The sequence below is a fragment of the Carcharhinus amblyrhynchos genome, chromosome 34 (assembly GCF_965287045.1).
Source record: "Carcharhinus amblyrhynchos chromosome 34, sCarAmb.v2.hapA, whole genome shotgun sequence".
In the NCBI taxonomy this organism is placed as follows: Eukaryota; Metazoa; Chordata; class Chondrichthyes; order Carcharhiniformes; family Carcharhinidae; genus Carcharhinus; species Carcharhinus amblyrhynchos.
The window spans coordinates 20,935,927-20,957,699 of record NC_137357.1 but is presented as its reverse complement, the minus strand read 5'-3'; the positions used below and the strand labels follow the sequence as shown (position 1 = coordinate 20,957,699).

The window sequence follows — 21,773 nt, the reverse complement described above, 5'->3', positions numbered from 1 at the left end:
TCGTGGACTCAGCTCCACTTACCCACCTGCTCACCAGAACCCTTAATTCCTTTACTGTTCAAAAATGTATCTATCCTTGCCTTAAAAACATTCAATGAGGGAGCCTCAACTGATTCACTGGGCAGCGAATTCCACAGATTCACAACCCTTTGTGTGAACAAGTTCCTCCTCAACTCAGTCCTAAATCTGCTCCCCCTTATTTTGAGGCCATGCCCTCTAGTTCTAGTTTCACCCTTAGTGTCAGGGATTAGCAAGGGTAAATATATGGGGTTACGAGGAGAGGCCCTGGGTGGGATTGTTGTTGGTGCAGACTCGATGGGCTGAGTGACCTCCTTCTGCACTGTAGTGATTCTAACCCCAGGGCAGATCTGTCCATCTTCTGACCAACCCTTTTCCTCTTTCTGTTCTTCCTCAATGCAATGTGACATTGCAAATTTTTTCCCAGTTCTGCTGACGAGTCCCCAATCTGAAATCCAAGTCCTTTTTCTCCCTGCACACACACTGCACCATTTACTGAGTACCCCCAGAATTTTTTGTTCGTATGTTTGGCATTTGTTACCTATTGATAGCTATTCTCCACCTGGTCATGGGCTGGGGTGGGATTCTCTGTCCTCCTGCGGCATGTTTCTCGCAGCGGGAAGGGGAGTGCTGTTCGCTGGAGCTGGGATCTTGTGGTCCCGCCGTTATCAATGGAATTTTCCGGGAGACCCATAGTAGGGGGTGCGCTGTTGGTGGGACCAGAAGATCCCATTGGCGGAAACAGCTGGAAAATTCCAGCCCTCCCCAGGGTGTAGGAGACGTTTCAGAAATTGTGTGGTCCATCACACAAAATCCAAACAAGCATATTGTCAAAGTGGTGAAAGAAATTATTCCGGAAAACAAAACGTCATCCTTAAATTTCAGGAAGTAAATGTGTAAAACTTCAATTACTTCCTTCCAAGAGTAAAGCAAACATTTGATCCAGCAATAGGTTTCAGTAGAAAATAGACATTGGGTGGTCCAAATCTTCTGCACTGAAAACGGTGTCAGAGATCCCACATGTATCTGAAATGACCATGGGGAAAGAACTGCCCTTGACACTACATGATGTGGCATTGGAAATGGGTTAAAATCAAACCTTTGTCTGGCTGGTATCTTTTTAAAAAAATGTTTCACTCCATCCTTAAAGTTACAAAGGGGTCCGGGCAAACACAAATCCATTCCTTGCTTGCTGCAAAAACCAAACACTAATTGAATCCAATTCAATGTCCCCCCCACCCCCACAGGGAGACGATTGAGATCCACACTGACAAGATAAGGCATTGCATCCCATCTCAGGTTGGAATTTGACCAGTATGTCTGCCTGAGGCTCGTTAAGATCACACTCGAGGCCAATGGAGAATACTGTTCTGTGAGCCTCGAAATAGGGGCGGGCGTGCCGGTAAAACCAGGGCCTTGATCTTAACCAAAAGACCAATTCGTCCGGCTAGTTTGGCTGGAATGCATTTTTGACTCTCGCTGAAATACCGAGTCAGAAACCCCCTTCAACCTGCTTTCATGTGACACTCCCCACTCGGATTGGAGAAAGCCTCCCCCTCCCCCTCTTTCCCCCCCCCATCATTACACTGAAGTTGATCACTTGCTACGGACACATCGGATGGATGGACTGTGGACAGGATTGATAACTTCCAGGATTTCCAACTCTGATGGTAACTCTCATGGTGTTCACGGAGCTTTTTACCTGAAATTGATGATCTTCCAAACAACCCTCAGCGTTCCTACTCTGGGAAGGAAGAACCTGAAGATTAGGCTTTTTCTTTACATCTTTTCATTTCCCCATATTGAAGAAGTACAATTCGGGGGAAAGCACGACTATTAAAGCAGTTGACCCCATCCATTACAGTTTTTAGTTTATTTTCTTAAGAACATCATAAGCAGAGTCTTATATTTACATCAAATATCAAAGCACATAAAATTAGGAGAACGTCAAAACTCTGAAGTTTAGATGTTTGAGTTTCAATGGTCACAGACTGTTCAGAGTTGTATCTTTTTTATTGTTTAAAAACTCATCAAGGACCATTTAAACGTTTGTCTGTATCCTCCTTTTGTCTTTTTACTCTTCCAGACCAGAACCTGTCGCCTCAAGGTCCATCACCTGTGGGACACCCTCCTAAGGTGAGTGAGGTGCTTCCAGGTGTATGTTGGGTATAGCCGAGCGAGCCACTGTGCTAATGACGTTCCGACTCGCAGCCGGCTCCATGTTGCCCGGCTCCGGTTCTTCCTGTAGTGGGGCATCGTACCGCTTGTGTATGTGGAGAGTCTGATGTGCTTTGCAGTAGCCAACCAGAGGCTGATCGTAGTTGTAAAAGGCTGTGATGTTCATGGGCAGCGGAGTCTGTCAGGGGGAAGAGAGAAGACAAGAGCGTGTTAGAGTTGTTGAGCAGACATTCCACCTCATTGGGCAATATCTATTGCTGAGGAAGGAGGATCGGGGAATGACACGGAACACAAGGGGGCCTTTCAGCCAGTGCCAACTGTTTGGTACAGCTTTCCTAAGATCACTGCTGTCCTCTGAAAATGTTGGTGGGGAGGCAATAGTCTTGTGGTGTTATCGCTAGATTATTCATCCAGAAACTCAGCTAATGTCCTGGGGACCCGTGTTCAAATCCCACCACAGCAGTTGGTAGAACTTGCATTCAATAAAAAATATCTGGAATTAAGAATCTACTGATGACTGTGAAACCATTGTTGGAAAAACCCATCTGGTTCACTAATGTCCTTCAAGGAAGGAAATCTGCTGTCCTTATCTGGTCTGGCCTACATGTGACCCCAGAGTCACAGTAATGTGGTTGACTCTCACCTGTCCTCAAGCAATTAGGGGCAGGTAACAAATGCTGGCCAGCCAGCGACACCCATGAATAATTCATTATTCAAATGAATGAATGAAAAGGTTACTAGCTGACCTCTGTAAAGACAGAATTTTGAAGAAAGGAGGTATGTGTTTCCCATCCTGCTGCAGTGATGGAGATTTGGCTGGCGCCAAATTCTCTGACCTCGCCGCAGCGGGAACGTGGTGTGAACTATGGGCAAGATCGCAACCATTGAGTTTGTAGGAGTATGGGCAGGTTAGGTGAATGGGCAGAAATGTGAAGTTATGCACTTTGGCAGCAAGAATAAAAGCAGCTGGATGTAATTCACATGGGGAAAGATTTGGAGTTCCTCATGCAAAAATCATGAAAAGCTGGCATGCAGGTTCAGCGGGTAATTGGGAAAGCAAATGGGATGTTGGCTTTTATTTCAAAGGGAATGAAGGATGAAAATACGGAAGTCTCATTAAACTATACAAGGCACTCGCTAGACCACACCTGGAATATTGTGAACAGTTTTAGTCCGATTATCGACTGGCATTGGAGACAATCCAGAGAAGGTTGATCCTGGGTATGGAGGGATGTTCTTAAGAGGAGGTTGGGCCTGTACTCATTGGAGTTTAGAAGAATGAGAGGCGACCTCATGGAGGCGTTTAAGATTTTCAGAGGGCTTGATCGGGTCAATGCTGAGAGATTGTTTTCCCCTTGTGGGAAAACCTGGGACCAGAGAGCATAAACTCAGAGTAAGGGGTCATCCGTTTAAATCAGAGATGAGGAAGAGTGAATCTATGGAACTGTTGACCACAGGGGATGGTAGAAGCTGGTTCACTCAGTCTTTTCAAGGCTGAGATAGATAAACTCTTCATCAGTAAGTGAATCCCAGATCATGGGGATAAAACGGGATAGTGGACCTGAGGATGATCATATCAGATCTCATTGAATCATGGAGCAGATTCGATGGGCTGAATGCTCCTATTACTTACAGTCTTATGATCTCACATACTTTAAATTGGTAATTTGGCTGAACTGTCCCCAGTTGGGGAAGGATTAGGGAAATTGAAAGAGCACATAAACCAGTTGACTCTTGAGTGTCTGGAAGGAATTGGGTGAGTTTGTGACTTTGCTTTGCTGTCTTGGACACAAACCTGTTTTAAAGGCTAACTTCAGGCACATTCTTCCTCAACATACTGACTCACTATAAATAAGAACCTGTTGGGAATTGTGGGGAGCTTGGCATGTTTGGAGTAATGAAGTTCTTTTTATTAAACCCTTTCTTTGATTGATAAATTGGAATTTTGGAGTTTTGTTGTATTTTTATTGTCTGCATTTGAAGAGTTCCTTTTGAGGAAACAGTGCGACCTTCCCCTCCCCACCGCCTCGCTGTGATTTCTGTGGCTGGTGGGATGGAAAAATCCACCCACCGAGTTGTTTAACTGGCTGCTCTAGCACTTTGGGGTGTTCTGGGGCCGAGAGAGGTGGTGCATAATGTCAGCTCTTTCTTCTCTTCAGTCCTGGAAAGCCTTTGTTGGGGGTTTTCCAGCCCTGATCTGGTGGGCCCCAACATGGATGGGGCAGTCCCGCCCGCCTCATGTCCAGAGACTTTGGCTGGACCTGAAGGTTCAGCCACTCGGCAGCACTGGAAAATCCCCCGAGTCTTTAGCAAACTGTGCAGTAGAGAGATTGGCTGGAATTTTACCAGCCCACCAGGGGAATCGGGGCAAGCGAGGGGGGCGCGGGCAACGGGAAGATCCATTAACCTCAGGCAGGATTTGACAGTTTCGGGACGAGCGAGACTGTATAAAATCTCGGCCATACAAGCCCATCACAATAATTGGATGTGCCAAGGCGCTGAGACCAAAGACGTATCCTTGTCACAATCTCCTTTTAAATTGGGCTTTTGAGGATGTGGATGCAAAAATGGAAGGGGTGGGATGGGGGGGGACAGCAGCGGGGTGGGGGGGTGGGCTTTCTGATGTGCGTAAGAGCATTGCACCTAAAAATCTGACAGCAAGGGGTGATGCAGACTAGCATCCTTTTGCTTCTGGGTGGGGGATAATTTTACAGATTTGTACTCTGACCCTGCAGAAGAAATGACAGGAATATACCCAGAAGAAAATCTCAACCAAAGACAACAACAGAAATAGATAGATAGAGACAAGGCGCATAAACATCAGCCTCCGACTGTACCACTATTCCCACTATCCTTCACCACAATGTGTTCCAGGCTTAGATTAAAACAAAATTAAATTTTTAAATATCTCTCTCAGAATCACTGAATTACACTTCAATAACAATATACTCCTTCAGCGTAATCTGGCAATTAATGATGTTTTATGAGCTATTAATCTTTTATTGCTAAACTAAGCATTCATGCGTATCATCCAGTGTCTGTCATCCTTAATTAGACATGCCGACTGATTTTTCAATTAAAATCTAATTGACGTTTGAGTTTTAATTGCATTTTTACTTTGCGTATCAGCTTAACGATAACAGGAAGGAAAGATCAGACCTTGTCGTAGTCAAAGAGATGGAACCCACGTGTTATTAACCACTTAAGCGTCCTTACCTATCTCGTTTTCATTGAAAGGGGAGGACAGTTCCTTCCGTGGCCTCACCCATCTCTATCTCATTAACCTGCTCCATTCCTACAAACCCCAGGGACTGCTGTGCCCCTCCAGCTCTGGCCCTTCCAGCACCCCCCTATTGAAAATTGTTCCACTCTTGGTGGGCTGTGTCTTCAGCTGGCAAGATCCCAAGCTCTGGAACCTCCGCCCTAAACCTCCCCGCTGGTCTACCTCTCTTTAAGATGCTCCTAGCTCCCCAACTAACCTGTTGGTTACCTTCCTGGGTATCTCCTTATCTGGTCAAATCTTGTTTGACAATACAAACTGGAGGCCTGCGACCAGCAGTGTGCCTCAGGAGTCAGTGCTGGGACCACTGTTATTTGTCATTTATATTCATGATTTGGATGAGAACATAGGAGGTATGGTTCATAAGTTTGCAGATGACACCAAGATTGGTGGCATAGTGGACAGTGAAGAAAGTTATCTCCAATTGCAATGGGATCTTGATCAATTGGGCCAGTGGGCTGACGAATGGCAGATGGAGTTTAATTTAGATAAATGCGAGGTGATGCATTTTGTTCTATTGAACCAGGGCAGGACTTGCTCAGTTAATGGTAGGGTGTTGGGGAGAGTTACAGAACAAAGAGATCTCGGGATACATGTTCACAGCTCCTTGAAAGTGGAGTCACAGGTGGACAGAGTGGTGAAGAAGGCATTCGGCATGCTTGGTTTCATCGGTCAGAACATTGAATACAGGAGTTGGGACGTCTTGTTGAAGTTGTACAAGACATTGGTAAGGCCACACTTGGAATACTGTGTACAGTTCTGGTCACCCTATTATAGAAAGGATATTATTAAACTAGAAAGAGTGCAGAAAAGATTTACTAGGATGCTACCAGGACTTGATGTTTTGAGTTGTAAGGAGAGGCTGGAGGGAATGGGACTTTTTTCTCTGGAGTGTAGGAGGCTGAGGGGTGATCTTATAGAGGTCTATAAAATAATGAGGGGCACAAATCAGCTAGATAGTCAATATCTTTTCCCCAAAGGTCAGGGAATCTAAAACTAGAGGGCACAGATTTACGGTGAGAGGGGAGAGATACAGAAGTGTCCAGAGGAGTAAATTTTTCACACAGAGGGTGATCAGTGTTTGGAACAAGCTGCCAGAGATAATAGTAGAGGTGGGTACAATTTTGTCTTTTAGAAAGCATTTAGACAGTTACATGGGTACGATGGGTATAGAGGGATATGGGCCAAATGTGGGCAATTGGGATTAGTTTAGGGGTTTTAAAAAAGAAAAGGGCAGCATGGACAAGTTGGGCCGAAGGGCCTGTTTCCTTGCTGCAAACCTCTACGACTCTATAATGCTCCGGTGAAGTGCCCTGTGTGCTATGTAGGTGCATGTCATTATTGTTTGGCAGAGACCTGCTTGGGGTGGTGTGTGAAGTGGGTGGTATTTACTCAGCTGCTTGTTACATTTCCCCCTTCAATGGTTAGATCTATTGTGGCCTGTTGGAACCAGAGCAGAGAATTTGGACGGCTCCTAGTATATTGGCCTCTATTTCAGTTGGGTTGGAGTGTTTGGTCTTGCTGCAATTGCATAGAGCTTTGGTGAGGCTACAGCTGGGTTACAGACCTCAGGAAAGATACACCTGGCTTGGAGGGGGTGCAGCAGAGATTCACAGAGTTGTCTCTGTGCTGACAGGATTGTTGGATGAATGAGGATTGATGGAGTAGACTGGGCTGACATTCCCTGAAGTTTACCTGCCGCTCTCGCTGAGGACCCATACCCTGAGCATTGATCCTGTCAAGCTCTCCGAGAGGCCGTGTTTCCTGGCTCGAGAGTCTCCACCTCGCGGGTCATGGGTCTCAGGAGAAGCCACTTGGGACTGAGGTGAGGAAACATTTCTTCCCTCAGAGGATCGCAAACCTTTGGAATTCTCCACCCCGGAGAGCTGTGGATGCTCGGACATGGCCTCCAGGATTTCTGAGATGGATACAGTTTTGTGTGATGTAGAAATCGGGGCATAGGATTGGTTGGGCAAGTAGATCAGATGGCAAAGATCCATCATGGTCTTACTGACTGGCAGTGCAGCCTCTGGGGCTGTACGATCTGCTTCTCATATTCCTTACTCTCTCCTGTTCCAAGGGTTTAAAGCATTCCCTCTTAAATTGTGTGATTGATTTGACTTCAATTGTCTTTCCTCTTTGCATGAAATATGTCTCCTAACCTCCCTCCTTATTCTTTCCGTGCTAACACTGAGCGAACGCCCCTTTGGCAATGATGAACCTTTCAGTGAGAATCTTTCAGTCTTGTGGAAAGGCCAGATTCAATCTGAAACATTCACTCTTTTTGTCTCTCCAAAGATTCTGCCAGACCATCTGAGCATTTCCAACACTTCCTGTTTCCATCAGTGGGAATAACCTTTCATTATTTATTCCCTCGAACCCTTTCATCTTTCTCAACTCTGAATTAAATCCTCCCTGTTACTTTCTCTGCCACAGGAAGCTGTGAGTTTTTCAAAATCTCATCACAGTGGTATTGTGTGATCTCTGATTTGATGGTATCCTCTCTGTGGTGGTCTTTTTCTCTACCTCTGATATCCTCTCAAACCGCACATACTTCAGCCCACAAGGTCAGTCAAAGAACCAAGATTATTGCAATGCAGAAAGTGAGTCTAGGTTGCTTCAAAGCGCGTCGGTACAGTAGCTAAAAATGAGGTAAGAAAAATTGAGATCAAATAACGTTTGGAGAAAGGAGATAACATGACTAATCTTTGCTTACCATCATCACAACCCTGTCAGAGAGAGAGAGAGAGAGACACTGACCTATGCTTAGACGTGGGGTAAACAAACTGTGACTCGACACAGGCAGTTGGTGAGGATGCCTGGTTGTGCTGGCAGGATTGGATCTTGGAGACGTATTGTACCACGGCAGGACTATTGCACACACTGCCACCTTTGGCATTCCGCAATGAAAAGCAGAGCTGTCCTGACTAATACCATCCCCCACAGAATCCCTACAGCGCAGAAAGAGGGCATCCGGCCCATTGAGTCTCACCGCCTCTCCCAGGCCCTATTCCTGTAACCTCACATATTTACCCCACTAATTCCCCAAAGTCTTGGGACACTCGGGGGCAATTCACCATGGACCAATTCACCAAACCCGCACATCTTTGGAGTGTGGGAGAAAACGAGACAAGTCCAAAGATGTGTGGGTTAGGTCGATTGGCCATGCGAAAATTGCCCCTTAGTGTCCTGAGATGTGTAGGTTGGAGGGATTAGTGGGTAAATATGTAGGGATAAGAGGGTAGGGCCTGGGTGGGATTGTAGTCGATGGGCCAAATGGCCTGTTTCTGTGCTGTAGGGTTCTATGACTTGTGTGATTTTGAAAGCCTGAGCACCTGGACAACCGCACACAGACATGGGGAGAATGTACAAACTCCACACAGAAAATGACCCGAGGCTGGAACTGAACCTGGGTCCCTGGCGCTGTGAGGCAGCAGTGCTCACGTTGTGTCACCGTGCCGTCTTTTCAACCAACACTCAAAAACAAAAGCTCTTGGTATTGAATTGCCTTGCGATTAGGAGGAACTTGCTGCCTGCAAATCGACTGATAAATTCCCTACATGGTGGGAAGCAATGACCGAGTGGTGTTATGGCTAGACTATTAATCCAGAAACTCAGCTAATGTCCTGGGGATCCGGGTTCGAATCCCGCCACTGCAGATGGTGGAATTTGAATTTGATAAAAAATATCTGAAATTAAGAATTGGGTGATGACTGTGAAACCATTGTCGATTCTTGGGAAAAACCCATCCAGTTTACTACTGCCCTTGATTGAAGGAAATCTGCCATCCCTGCCTGGTCTGGCCTACATGTGAATGCAGAGCCACAGCAATGCGGTTGACTCTCAACTGCCCTCAGGCAATGAGGGATGGGCAATAAACAAAATACTGCGGATACTGGAATCTGAAACCCAAAGAGAAAATGCTGGAAAATCTCAGCAGGTCTGGCAGCTTCTGTAAGGAGAGAAAAGAGCTGACGTTTCAAGTCCAGATGACCCTTTGTCAAAGCTAAAAGGTATAGAAAGTGGAAGATATTTATACAGCAGGGGAGGGAATGAAAGATAAGTCAGAGCCATGGAGACCAGGGGAAAGGCTGCTAATGGCAGCCCATAGAGCGAATGGAGGGTGTGAATGGCCAAAGGGTGGAGAAGCTGTTAGCTGTGACAGATGGAGATGTTGGGAACGGGGGTACGGGATGGGACAGAGGTAGAATGTAGAAAAGGGGAAGTGGGGGGGTAGAAAAGGTAAGGGAAAGTGGGATGAATCGGGGGAAGGAAAGAGTGGGAGGAGGGGAAGAAAAATGAAGAAAGACCATTAATGAAATAAAAGGTGGAGAACAGTAAAAAATGAAATAAAATAGAATGCAAACAAAGGGGATCGAGATGGGGTGGAGCTAATCATCTGAGGTTGTTGAATTCAATGTTGAGAATTGAAGGCTGTAAAGTGCTGTGTTGGAAGATGAGAGGCTGTTCCTCCAGTTTGTGTTGAGCTTCACTGGAACATTGCAGCAGGCCAGGGACAGACATGTGGGTATGGCAGAAGGACGGAGTGTTAAAATGGTGAGTGACAGGAAGGTCAGGATCCGAAGGCCATTCACACCCTCTATTCTCTCTATGGGCTGCCATTAGCAGCCTTTCCCCTGGTTTCTGTGGCTATGACTCATCTTCCATTCCCTCCCCCTGCAGTATAAATATCTCCCACTTTCTATGCCTTTCAGCTTTGACAAAGGGTCATCTGGACTTGAAATAGCAGCAAAGGCCCAGCCAGTGACACCCATGTCCCATGAATGAATAAAAAGCCGGGAATGGCACTGCACTCGTATTTGTTGCCAGTGCAGGCTGGACGGGTAGAATTCTGTACTGCGGGGATTCGAATGGGCTCGAAAGCCTTTTGAGATGCCTGATGGTCATGGAAAGTGACACATTAATCTGCGTTTTTATTGCAACGATGACGAAAACTTCAAAGGTAAAGTAATTGGAGATGTCCTGCGATAGTGAACGGTGCTGCTGTAAACGCAAGTCCCATCTCTGCTTTCTCCTACTTGGAAGACAATCTGTCAATTTTTCCCTGTTGTGCTCTGTCTCCAAACCAGAATGGCTGCGACAGAGGGAACAATATCATTCTCTTTGTTTGACGTTGTCAACTGGTCTCTCTGCATTGGCCGAGATTGGAGTTTTAGCTTCAAAGCTTAAAGTAGCGTTGGTCAACATATGGCAATAAGTCACCTTCACTTCCTGCATCTGCAATACATTGCACAACAAGACTGGAAGGGTTCGAGAAGCCGAAACAATTTTTCTTTATTTTTAAGTAAATCCTATTTTGATCCTTGCGGCAATGGCTGCAGGATTTACAACCTGCTCCATGGGATTTCTTGGTTACCGTTTGAAAAAAATACAATAAATCACAGCAGATCCTCAGGGACAACTGGATGTGATATATCGGCGGGGACTCACAATTTCAATTAGCTACGAGTCAGCACGTTAAGCTGGATATGACAGCACTCCAAAACTGGTCATTTTCTTCACAAGTGTACTTTAAAAATTGGTTGAAGAATAAAAGAAATGCTCGCTCGGGAATGTGGCGAATGCTGAAATAATTCAATTAAAGTAAAATCTCCCCGGAAAAGTTTGAATTATTCCACAAAGACAAATTTGAACTGACAAATTGAGCACAGCTTTGGATAAATTCACTGCACAAAGCTGCAACTCGGGGTCGTTTTATTTTTTATTCATTTGTGGGACAGGGGTGTCGTTGGCTGGGCCAGCATTTATTGCCCATCCCTAGCTGCCTTGGAGGGTAGCTGAGAGTCAACCACATTGCCCTGCATCTGGAGTCACGTGTAGGCCAGACCGGGTAAACATGGCAGTTTTCCTTCTCAAAATGACATTGGGTGAGTCTTTTCCGACCATCGCTCGTGGTTTCATGGTCACCAGTAGATTCTTAATTCCAGATTTAAAAAAAAACAAATTCAGATTACACCATCTGCCGTGGCAGGATTTGAACCCAGCTTCCCAGAACGTTGGCTCAGTTTCTGGATTATTCGTTTACTGATAATACCACCAGGCCATCACCTCCCAATAACAGCAAGTGTCCTGTTTTTACACAGAATAATGATGGATCGAGCTGACCAAAGCTCAGAACCTGCTGAGACATCTACAGGTGCCCACCCCCACCCCCTTATCAGCATGGGTTTCATCCGGGTGCTCCAGTTTCCTCCCACAGTCAGAAGGGCGTGCTGGTTAGGTGCATTGGCCGTACTAAATTCTCGTTCAGTGTACCCGAACAGTTGCCAGAGTATAGCAATTAGGGATTTTCACAGCAACTTCACTGCAGTGTTAATGTAAGCCTACTTGCAACACCAATAAATAAATTTGATTTATTATTGTCACATGTATTAACATACAGCTATTTACCATTTATGTAGATGATCTGGAGGAGGGAACCGAGTGTATGGTGTCGAAATTTGCTGATGACACCAAGATTGGGGGAAAGGCAAATTGCGCGGAGGGTGTGGAGAGTCTGCAGAAGGATCTAGATAGGCTGGGTGAATGGGCCAGGAAATGGCAAATGGAATTTAATGTTGGCAAGTGCGAGGTTGTCCACTTTGGTAGGAATAATGGTAGGAAGGACTATTACTTACGTGGAGAAAAACTGCAGCAGGCGACGGTGCAGAGGGACCTCGGGGTCCTTGTGCATGAGTCGCAAAAACCCGGCTTGCAGGTACAGCAGGTGGTCAGGAAGGCGAATGGGATGCTGGCCTTCATAGCGAGGGGGATTGAATATAAAAGTAGGGAGGTCTTGCTGCGGCTGTATAGGGCATTGGTGAGGCCGCAGCTGGAGTACTGTGTGCAGTTTTGGGCGCCGTACTTACGCAAGGATATTTTGGCCTTAGAGGGAGTGCAGAGGAGGTTTACTAGGCTGATACCGGAGTTGAGGGGGTTGAGCTATGAGGAGAGGCTGAATAAACTAGGCTTGTACTCGTTAGAGTTTAGAAGAATGAGAGGAGATCTCATTGAGACGTATAAGATGATGAATGGGATGGATAGGATAGAGGTGGAGAGACTCTTCCCACTCAGAAAGGACAGTAGGACTAGGGGGCACAGCCTCAAGATAAAGGGGGGGGCGGTTTAGAACGGAGTTGAGGAGGAACTTCTTCACTCAAAGGGTGGTGAATCTCTGGAATTCTCTGCCCGTTGAAGTGGTGGAGGCTGCCTCGCTAAATATTTTTAAGACGCGGGTTGATGGGTTTTTGATAAGCGAGGGGATTAAGGGTTATGGGGAGAGGGCGGGAAAGTGGAACTGAGCCACAACAGATCAGCCATGATCTTATTGAATGGCGGGGCAGGCTCGAAGGGCTAGATGGCCTACTCCTCCTATTTCTTATGTTCTTATGTAAAAGTGTTTCTTGCACGCTATACAGACAAAACATACCGTTCATAGAGAAGGAAAGGAGAGAGTGCAGAATGTAGTGTTACAGTCATAGTTAGGGTGGAGAGAAAGATCAACTTAATGCAAGGTAAGTCCATTTAAAAGTCTGATGGCAGCAGGGAAGAAGCTGTTCTTGAGTCGGTTGGTACGTGACCTCAGACTTTTGTACCTTTTTCCCGATGGAAGAAGGTGGAAGAGAGAATGTCCGGGGTGCGTGGGGTCCTTAACTATGCTGACTGCTTTGCTGAGGCAGTGGGAAGTGTAGACAGAGTCAATGGATGGGAGGCTAAGTCAAAACTTAACAGTTACCGTGCCGGCTGTTTGTTCTTCATCTTTTTGGCAGTTTTGGCAAAGTTATTTTGGAAGAAAGATTTGGGCTGGGATTTTCCGATCTTATCCTTCCTTCCCACGTCCCACCACCGAGAGTGAAGAACTTGGCCTTCCAGCCAAAACTCCATTTGGTGTAATGGTGGCGGAGAATCCCAGCGGTGGACGAGGTTGGAGGTTTTTGGCGTTGAATGTCAACAATGTTGGGCGGAATTTGACAGCCCTGTCGCGGCGAGGATGGGTCTGTAAAATGTGGTGTGCAGAATGTACCACCACTGGGCGAGCCTGTAAAATTCCACCCGCTTTATTCTTGGGCAGAACCTGTGATTCTTTTTAAGCAGCGTTACGTCTATGTTTAATGCGGAAAAGTGTGAGGTGATTCACTTTGGCAGGAATAACAGTTGTGTAGAGTATAGGGCTAATGGTAGGACTCTGAATAGTGTTGACGAACAGAGGGATCTAGGTGTATATGTGCATAGATCCCTGAAAGTTGGGAATCAAGTCAATAAGGTTGTTAGGAAGACATACGGTGTGTTGGCGTTTATTGGTAGGGGGATTGAATTTAGGAGTCGCAGCGTCATGTTGCAACTGTACAAAACTCTGGTGCGTCCGCACTTTGAGTATTGTGTACAGTTCTGGTCCCCACATTATAGGAAGGATGTGGAGGCATTGGAGAGAGTGCAGAGGAGGTTTACCAGGATGTTGCCTGGTATGGAGGGGAGGTCCTATGAGGAGAGACTGAGGGATTTGGGGTTGTTTTCGTTAGAAAGTCGGTGGCTAAGAGGGGATCTTATTGAAACATATAAGATGATTAGAGGTTTAGATAGGGTGGACAGTGATAGCCTTTTTCCTCTGATGGAGAAAGCTAGCACGAGGGGGCATGGCTTTAAATTAAGGGGTGGTAGTTATAGGACGGATGTCAGGGGTAGGTTCTTTACCCAGAGGGTGGTGAAGGATTGGAATGCCCTGCCTGCTGCAGTTGTAAATGCGCCTAGTTTGGGGGCGTTTAAGAGATCCGTGGATAGGTTTATGGATGGAAAGGGATTGGTTTAGGTTAGAGGGTCATTGCTTTTTTCTTAATTGGTCGGTGCAACATCGTGGGCCGAAGGGCCTGTTCTGCGCTGTAATGTTCTATGTTTATGTGGAGAGTGATGTTAAATTTGTTCTGTCCACTTGGGAAAGTGTATTAAGCTGTGCAGAAGGTTGTTCCTGCAGTCAACCGGTCTTCAGTGGTGACTGTCTGATCACCTGTGTTGTGTTGATGGTTCAGCCTCAGATCATATGATTATTACACAGGTTTTCACACTGATAATAAATGAAAACATTCTAATTACTAACACTTTTCGGAGAGAGTGGGAGTCAGAAAGGTGCACACATCTTTTTTCATCTTAATTTGAGCATTTTTTTCGAATCAAAACAAATAGGATAAATTTTAAATCCTCTAATTAGCACGTGTGATCTGTTGTTAGTAATTAAAATGTTACTCACCACTTTGAGACACCCAGATACCATTGAGAAGACACCAAACTCAAAGTTTGTGCAATGACTGGTCACTGTCCTGGGTCTGAGATTTTGCTCCCAGGCCCAGTTATGTCTGGATAGTGCTAGGTTTGTAAAAGGAGCCCCCACCAGTTAGATAACCCCCATACCCCCACCTGCTTGCCCTGAGCAATATTGTGTTTTCACTTCTGATTTCTGGCAATGTCCTAAACTGGGGGCGGCACAGTAGTTAGCAATGCTGCCTGACAGTGCCAGGGACCTGGGTTCGACTTGTGGCTTGGGGTCACTGTCTGTGTGGAGTTTGCACATTCTCCTCGTGTCTGCCTGGGTTTCCTCCGGGTGCTCCCGTTTCCTCTCTCAGTCCAAAGATGTGCGGGTTAGGTGGATTGGCCGTGCTAAATTGCCCCTTAGTGTTAGGGGGACTAGCGAGGGTAAATGCATGGGGATCGGGCCTGGCTGGGATTGTGTTCGATGCAGACTCGATGGACCGAATGGCCTCTTTGAGCACTGTTGGATTCCATGATTCTAAAGGGTCCTTTTCAACGGCGGAGGGGGGGGGTGCCGAGTGTTATAATCACCAGACAATGACATAGAACAGTATAGCACAGGAAGAGGCCATTTGGCCCACAACCTTGTGCTGAACTTGATGGCGAATTAAACGAATTGATCCAGAAACTCAGCTCGTGCTCTGGGGACCTGGGTTCCAATCCCGCAGATAGCAAAATTTGAATTCAAGAAAAAAAAAAGGAATAAGAATCTACTGATGACCCTGAAACCATTGCCCACCATTGGAAAAACCCATCTAGCTCACTGATGTCCTTGAGGAAAGGAGATCTGACATCCTTACCTGGTCTGGCCTACACGTGACAGCAAAGTGGTTGACTCTCAACTGCCTCAGGGCAACTTGGGATGGGCCATGAAAGCTGGCCAGCCAACAAAGAAATCCAATGAATCAGAAGAAAATATCAGCAACTGAGTTCTCTCAAACTCAATGACCATTCGTTGGACACAAAAGTCCAAGGTAGTCTGTACAAGTACATTGGATCTCCAATTCCCCTTTCCCACTACTGCTCAATGGTAGGTATCTCCCTCCAGCTGGTTCCTCTTGCCTTGCTATGTGCTCTAAGTATTTAAAAACTGGACAGGACAGAAGTTAAATTTGCAGATAAAAAACTTGTACAAATAAAGGTCATCGATTTATAGATGTAGACGTACGGTTCTTCACTCGACGTTATGAATTTCAATTGCCAAAGTACCAGCAGAAATATACGACAGTACGATTCAATAAAAATAGAAAATAACTTATTCAGTGAATATAAATCACCAGCATTGATGTTATAAACAAGACTCATTTTATAAAGCTATAAATTCTCTGACTCATGGCAAGAGATTGACCAGTAAAATGTTAACCATCTTGCTCATGAACTTGGGCAGCTATGAGTGACGTGAATAAGACGTGTTCTGGGGATAAAGCAGCAGCCACTTCCCTGGTCCAGTGAACCTCGTTTGGGTATCGGGGAGGGGGGGGAGGTGGCTCAGTGTCCACTTGGAGGAGATATTGACTATCTTTATCGACCTCTATAAGATCAGTAGACCTTATAAGATTTTTTTTGAGTGTAGGAGGCTGAGGGAAGCGCTTGAGAAACTTGTGACATGTTGAACAACTAAGTGCAAATGGCAGCTCCATCATCCAGCCTATGGCAGACTTCCTCAACACTGCCTCAGCTCCAGTATTCCATTTTCCCTGTTGTTGTGGTCACCTTCAGTCAACGGTAATGAAAATTCAAACAGTGAACGTGGAGTTTAAGGCAGTAACTCTTTGATCTTTGTGTGAGTTTTGCCAAAGAGCTTTGTTGAACAAATGCTTTGCAGCTTGGTACTGGGCCAGCTGTTATCTATTAATGAGCTCTGGGGATCAAACACCACGGGTGGCTTCCAAACAGTTTATCTACTGAACGAGGGGAGTTGTTTAGTCTGCTTTTAACGAGGAAGTTAAACAGTAACAACATCTCCCTTGGTGGCTTTTAGTGAAGGCATTGCCTCATGTTAAGGCATTGTCATGTTAATGTTGCAAATGTTGTGACAATTGAGTGCTCGCTCCAGATTAACAGCAGCTGATATTAACTGGGGAAAGGTCAGCGTCACCAGGCAAGACTGTTCTCTTCCTGTCGGTGCACACTTCAGTGGTCATGGGCATTCGGCCTCTGATCTTTAGGTAGGCACTCTCCAAGGCGGCCTTCACGACACAAGACAACACAGAGTCGCTGAGCAGAGATTGATAGCCAAGTTCCGCACACATGAGGACAGCCTCAACCAGGATCTTGGGTTCATGTCACGCTATCTGTAACTCCTGTGACTTGCCTGGGCTTGCAACATCTCACTAACTGTCCTGTCTGGAGACAATACATGTCTCTTTAACCTATGTGTAATGCTGTCTCCACTCACATTGTCTGCACCTTTAAGACTTGATTAGCTGTAAAGACTCACATTCTAATCAGTATTCTGTAAACTGTGTGTGCTTTTATATGCCCTGTTGGTGATCAGAACTCCCCACTCACCTGATGAAGGGGCAGAGTCCCGTAAGCTAGTGGCATTGGCTACCAAATAAACCTGTTGGACTTTAACCTGGTGTTGTGAGACTTTTACAAAGGTCGGGGTACCAGGGAAGGCACGGTCGCACAGTGATTAGCACTGCTGCCTCACAGCTCCAGGGAGCCGGGTTCGATTCCCAGCTTGGGTCACTGCCTGTGCGGAATCTGCACATTCTCCCTGTGTCTGCGTGGGTTTCCTCCAGGTGCTCTGTTTTCCTCCGACAGTCCAAAAGACGTGCTGGTTAGGGTGTATTGGCCATACGAAATTCTCCCACAGTGTACCCAGAGTGTGGCAACTTGGGGATTTTCACAGTAACTTATTGCAGTATTAATGTCAGCCTACTTGTGACACAAAGAAATAAACTTATCACTTGAAGTTAGACTGAGTGGTACAAGCTGTCTATTGTAAACTTTTGTCTCCACTGGGACTTGCCTGTGAGGAGAATGGTTAAGTAACTGCTAATAACCTTGCAGCTAAGTGATACACATCTAGCAGCACTGATTAGGGTTATGATGTTTCAGGGAGCTGGAACTACTCCGTCACAGAATGGAATTACAACACACGGAAAGAATAATATAAAAATACACAGACTCAAAGAAAATATCAACCATGAAATCTCTCCTGACATTAAATGTGTTTATCAAGCCAGGCAAATAATTGACTTTAGACCACGACATGAAGACAGTGACCTGATTATTGCTTGCATGTTAACTACTTAAACATTCCAGCCTTAAAGACATTCTGCTGAATGTCAGGGGAACTTTGCAGGTTGACTGCCTTCTCTCCCAATCCCAGTAACTTTACAATTAACCAATGTGCCCCTTGTTACAAGAGCAGAAATGTTGGGGATGGAGACGGAAATATAATCAAGAGAATTCCATTTCACCCCGTGAAGAATGACGGCTGTATATTTATAAACAGTTTGGAATCAGAGAGTCCTACAGTGCTGAAGGAGGCCATTCAGCCCATCGAGTCTGTACCGACCACAATCCCATTCGGGCCCAATCCCCATTGCCCCATGCGTTTACTAGCTAGGGTAAATGCATGGGGTTCTGGGGATAGGGCCAGGGTGGGAGTCCCCCTGATGCTAAGGGGCAGTTAGCATGGCCAATCCACCTAACCTGCACATCTTTGGACTATGGGAGGAAACTGGAGCACCCAGAGGAAACCCGCGCAGACATGGGGAGAATGTGCAAACTCCACACAGACAATGATTCAAGGTGAGAATCGAACCCAGCGCTGTGAGCTAGCAGTGCTAACCACTGTGCCACCATACCCTCCATAACTATGTAGGATCACATAGGATACAGGTTAAGGAAATTTGTCATGCCAGCTACGACTCTCACCACCTTTTACAGTGGCACCACAGAAAGCATTCTTTCTGATTGTATCACAGCGTGGTATGGGCTCCTGCTCTGCCCAAGACTGCAAGGAACTACAAGATACAATTCCATCAGGTAAAAGATACAAAAGTCTGAGGCAGGATGGTGGCACAGTGGTTAGCACTGCTGCCTCACAGCTCCAGGGACCTGGGTTCGACTCCCAGCTTGGGTCACTGTCTGTGTGGGGTTTGCACGTTCTCCCTGTGTCTGCGTGGGTTTCCTCTGGGTGCTCCGGTTTCCTCCCACAGTCCAAAGATATGTGGGTTCGCTTGATTGACCATGCTAAATTGCCCCTTCGTGTCCCGGGATGTAGAGGTGAGAGGGATTTAGCTGGATAAATGTGCGCGGACCTGGGTGGGATTGTTGTCGGTGCAGAGTCTGGGCTGAGTAACTTCATTCTGCACTGCAGGGTTTCTATAATTTCTATGAGGACGTGTACCAACCGTCTCAAGAACAGCTTCTTCCCTGCTGCCATCAGACTTTTAGATGGACCTACCTCATATTAAGTTGATCTTTCTCCACACCCTAGCGAACACTGTAACACTATATGCTGCACTGTCTCCTTTCCTTCTCCATGTACAGTATGATTTGTCTGTATAGTGCGCAAAAAACAATACTTTTCACTGTGTGCTAATACGTGTGATAATAAATCAAATCAAAAACATACCTATTGTAGAATATATGGGGAGAAGGAAAGCACAGACAGAGACCCAAGCCAGGAATTGAACCCAGGTCCCTCTCTTGTACTTTCTCTTGTGCATTCACACCCTGTAATGTGGCACCCTGAAATCTACACAATGTTCAGCTGAAGTCTAATTAGTGTCTTGTATAAGTTAAGCAGAACCTTCTTACTCTTGTGCTATGTGCCCCTATTAATAAAGCCCAGAATACCATATCCTTGAAGAACTATGCTGTTCACTGGTTCTGCCCCCTGTCATTATCTTGGTGCGTGTACACCCAGATTCTTCTGCTCCTGCACCCCCTTTAGAATTCAACCCCTTATTTTATGTTGTCTCCAATGTTGTCCACTTTAGCCCTCTGCAGTCATTCCTCATTAAAACGTATCAGTGTAACTCTCCACTCCATTCTCCCTCATATGTATATCCAGCCTCCCTTTATAGGCAGGTATTACTAGTAGAATAACACTGAAGAGAAGCGAGTTCCAAGCTATTTTCTAATCAAGAGGCTAAGTTTATTTCAGCGCACAGTTTTGCATCGGGCAGAATGAGTTGCAATCCAGTATTTAATTGAAGGGTTAGCATTGTGTCAGACAGAAATTGAGACGCTCTGAATAGCTTGCAATCAATCCATGAGCTTCTGATTTCCCTGTTAAGGAGAACCCTACGGTGAAGCCAAAATAATTCTTTCAAACATCTCTAATTGTCTCTTTTTTGAAAAACCCAGCCAATTTTTGGGATGTCAGATGAGTGATAAGGTTGGCATTTCATCGTCCATTCTTGATTGGCTTGCTTGACGACTTCAGAGGATAGATTGGAGTCAACTGTATTAGCATCATAGAATCATAGAACCCGGACAGAATGCAGCAGGAGGCCATTTGGCCCATCGAGTCTGCTCTGACCACAATCCCACCCAGACCTATCCCCCCAACCCATGCATTTACCCTGCTAATCCTGCTGACACTAAGGGGTCAATTTAGCACGGCCAATCCACCTAACCCGCACATCCTTGGACTGCTGGAGGAAACCCAGGCAAACCCAAGGGGAGAACATGTAAACTCCACAAAGCCAGGAACTGAACCTGGGTCCCTGGCTTGGAATTGGAATCACATTTAAGTCCAGGCTGGATATAGACAGCAGCTATCTTCTCCTGGGGCTTCCCTACCCCTCCACAAACATCGGCACCCCTCACTAAGGGTACTTGCAAATAAATTACATGAAAAGCTCAAATACAAAGGCTGGTGAATGTAGCCCAATCCATCACACAACCAACCTCCCGTCCATTGTCTCTGCCTACACTTCCCGCTGCCTCGGCAAAGCAGCCGGCATAATTAAGGACCCCACGCACCCCGGACATTCTCTGTTCCACCTTCTTCCATCGGGAAAAAGATACAAAAGTCTGAGGTCAAGAACAGCTTCTTCCCTGCTGCTGTCAGGCTTTTGAATGGACTTGCCTCACACTAAGTTGATCTTTCTCTACACCCTAGCTATGACTGTAACACTATGTTCTGCACTCCTTTCCATCTCTATGAAAGGTATGCTATCTGTACAGCACGCGAGAAACAATACTTTTACTGTATACTAATACAGGTGACAATAATAAATCAAATCAAACCAAATAAAAAAGTCGTGGCACTTACCCACAAAATACGTTAGGCTTTGGATGTGAATTTGGATGCAATAAACTTTTAATTACTGCCAAATAGCCTCTCTAGCACTGAAAATTTACCTTTACCAGTTTAGGGACTTATTCTTTCAGATTTTAATTGTTGTTGAAGATTTTTGAAAAATATATGTTGTTGTAATTTTTGTTAACATTCTGCTTATTCCACATTTTTCCCTCTGTCTCTTGATCCCATCTTTCTAATCCTCTCTTTATTTTGCTTTCCGGACATGGTTTCACACTGAATTAACATTCAGATTTATGCTTTGTGGTTCTGCCTATCTGAGTGAGAATTATTTGATCTGATTGACTGAGGAAATGTGCTGCTCCTTACCTAATTGAACCACATCACATGTCCCCTGAGAAGAAGCTGTCCTCTTTCTTCAAATGGACATCAACAGTCCCATTGGACTAAGAACATTGCCAATACAAGAACAGTGTAGCTGTGAGGAGAGGTGGGATAGGTTGGGGTTTGTAACAAAGAGGCTGAGATGTGACTTGATAGAGGTGGGCACAGTTAGAAATCTCACCATAAGACATAGGAGCAGAAATTAGGCCATTCGGCCCATCGAGTCTGCTCCACCATTCAATCATGGCCCCATTCTCCTGCCTTTTCCCCATAACCCCTAATCCTCTTATTAATCAAGAACCCATCTATCTCTGTCTTAAAGACACTCAATGACCCGGCCTCCACAACCTTTTGTGGCAAAGAGTTCCACACTCTCTGGCT

The 21,773-nt window shown here is 45.7% G+C and overlaps 1 protein-coding gene across 1 annotated transcript in view; it reads right to left on the bottom strand.

Moving 5' to 3' along the window:
* Positions 1–1,919: 1,919 nt before the first annotated feature.
* LOC145361194 (leucine-rich repeat transmembrane neuronal protein 4-like) overlaps positions 1,920–21,773 on the bottom strand; it is a 200,753-nt gene continuing 180,899 nt past the window's right edge. The window contains exon 3 of the mRNA XM_080216835.1: positions 1,920–2,374. Coding sequence (XP_080072961.1) covers positions 2,150–2,374 — 225 coding nt within the window. The 3' untranslated portion in view covers positions 1,920–2,149. The remainder of the gene's footprint in view (positions 2,375–21,773) is intronic.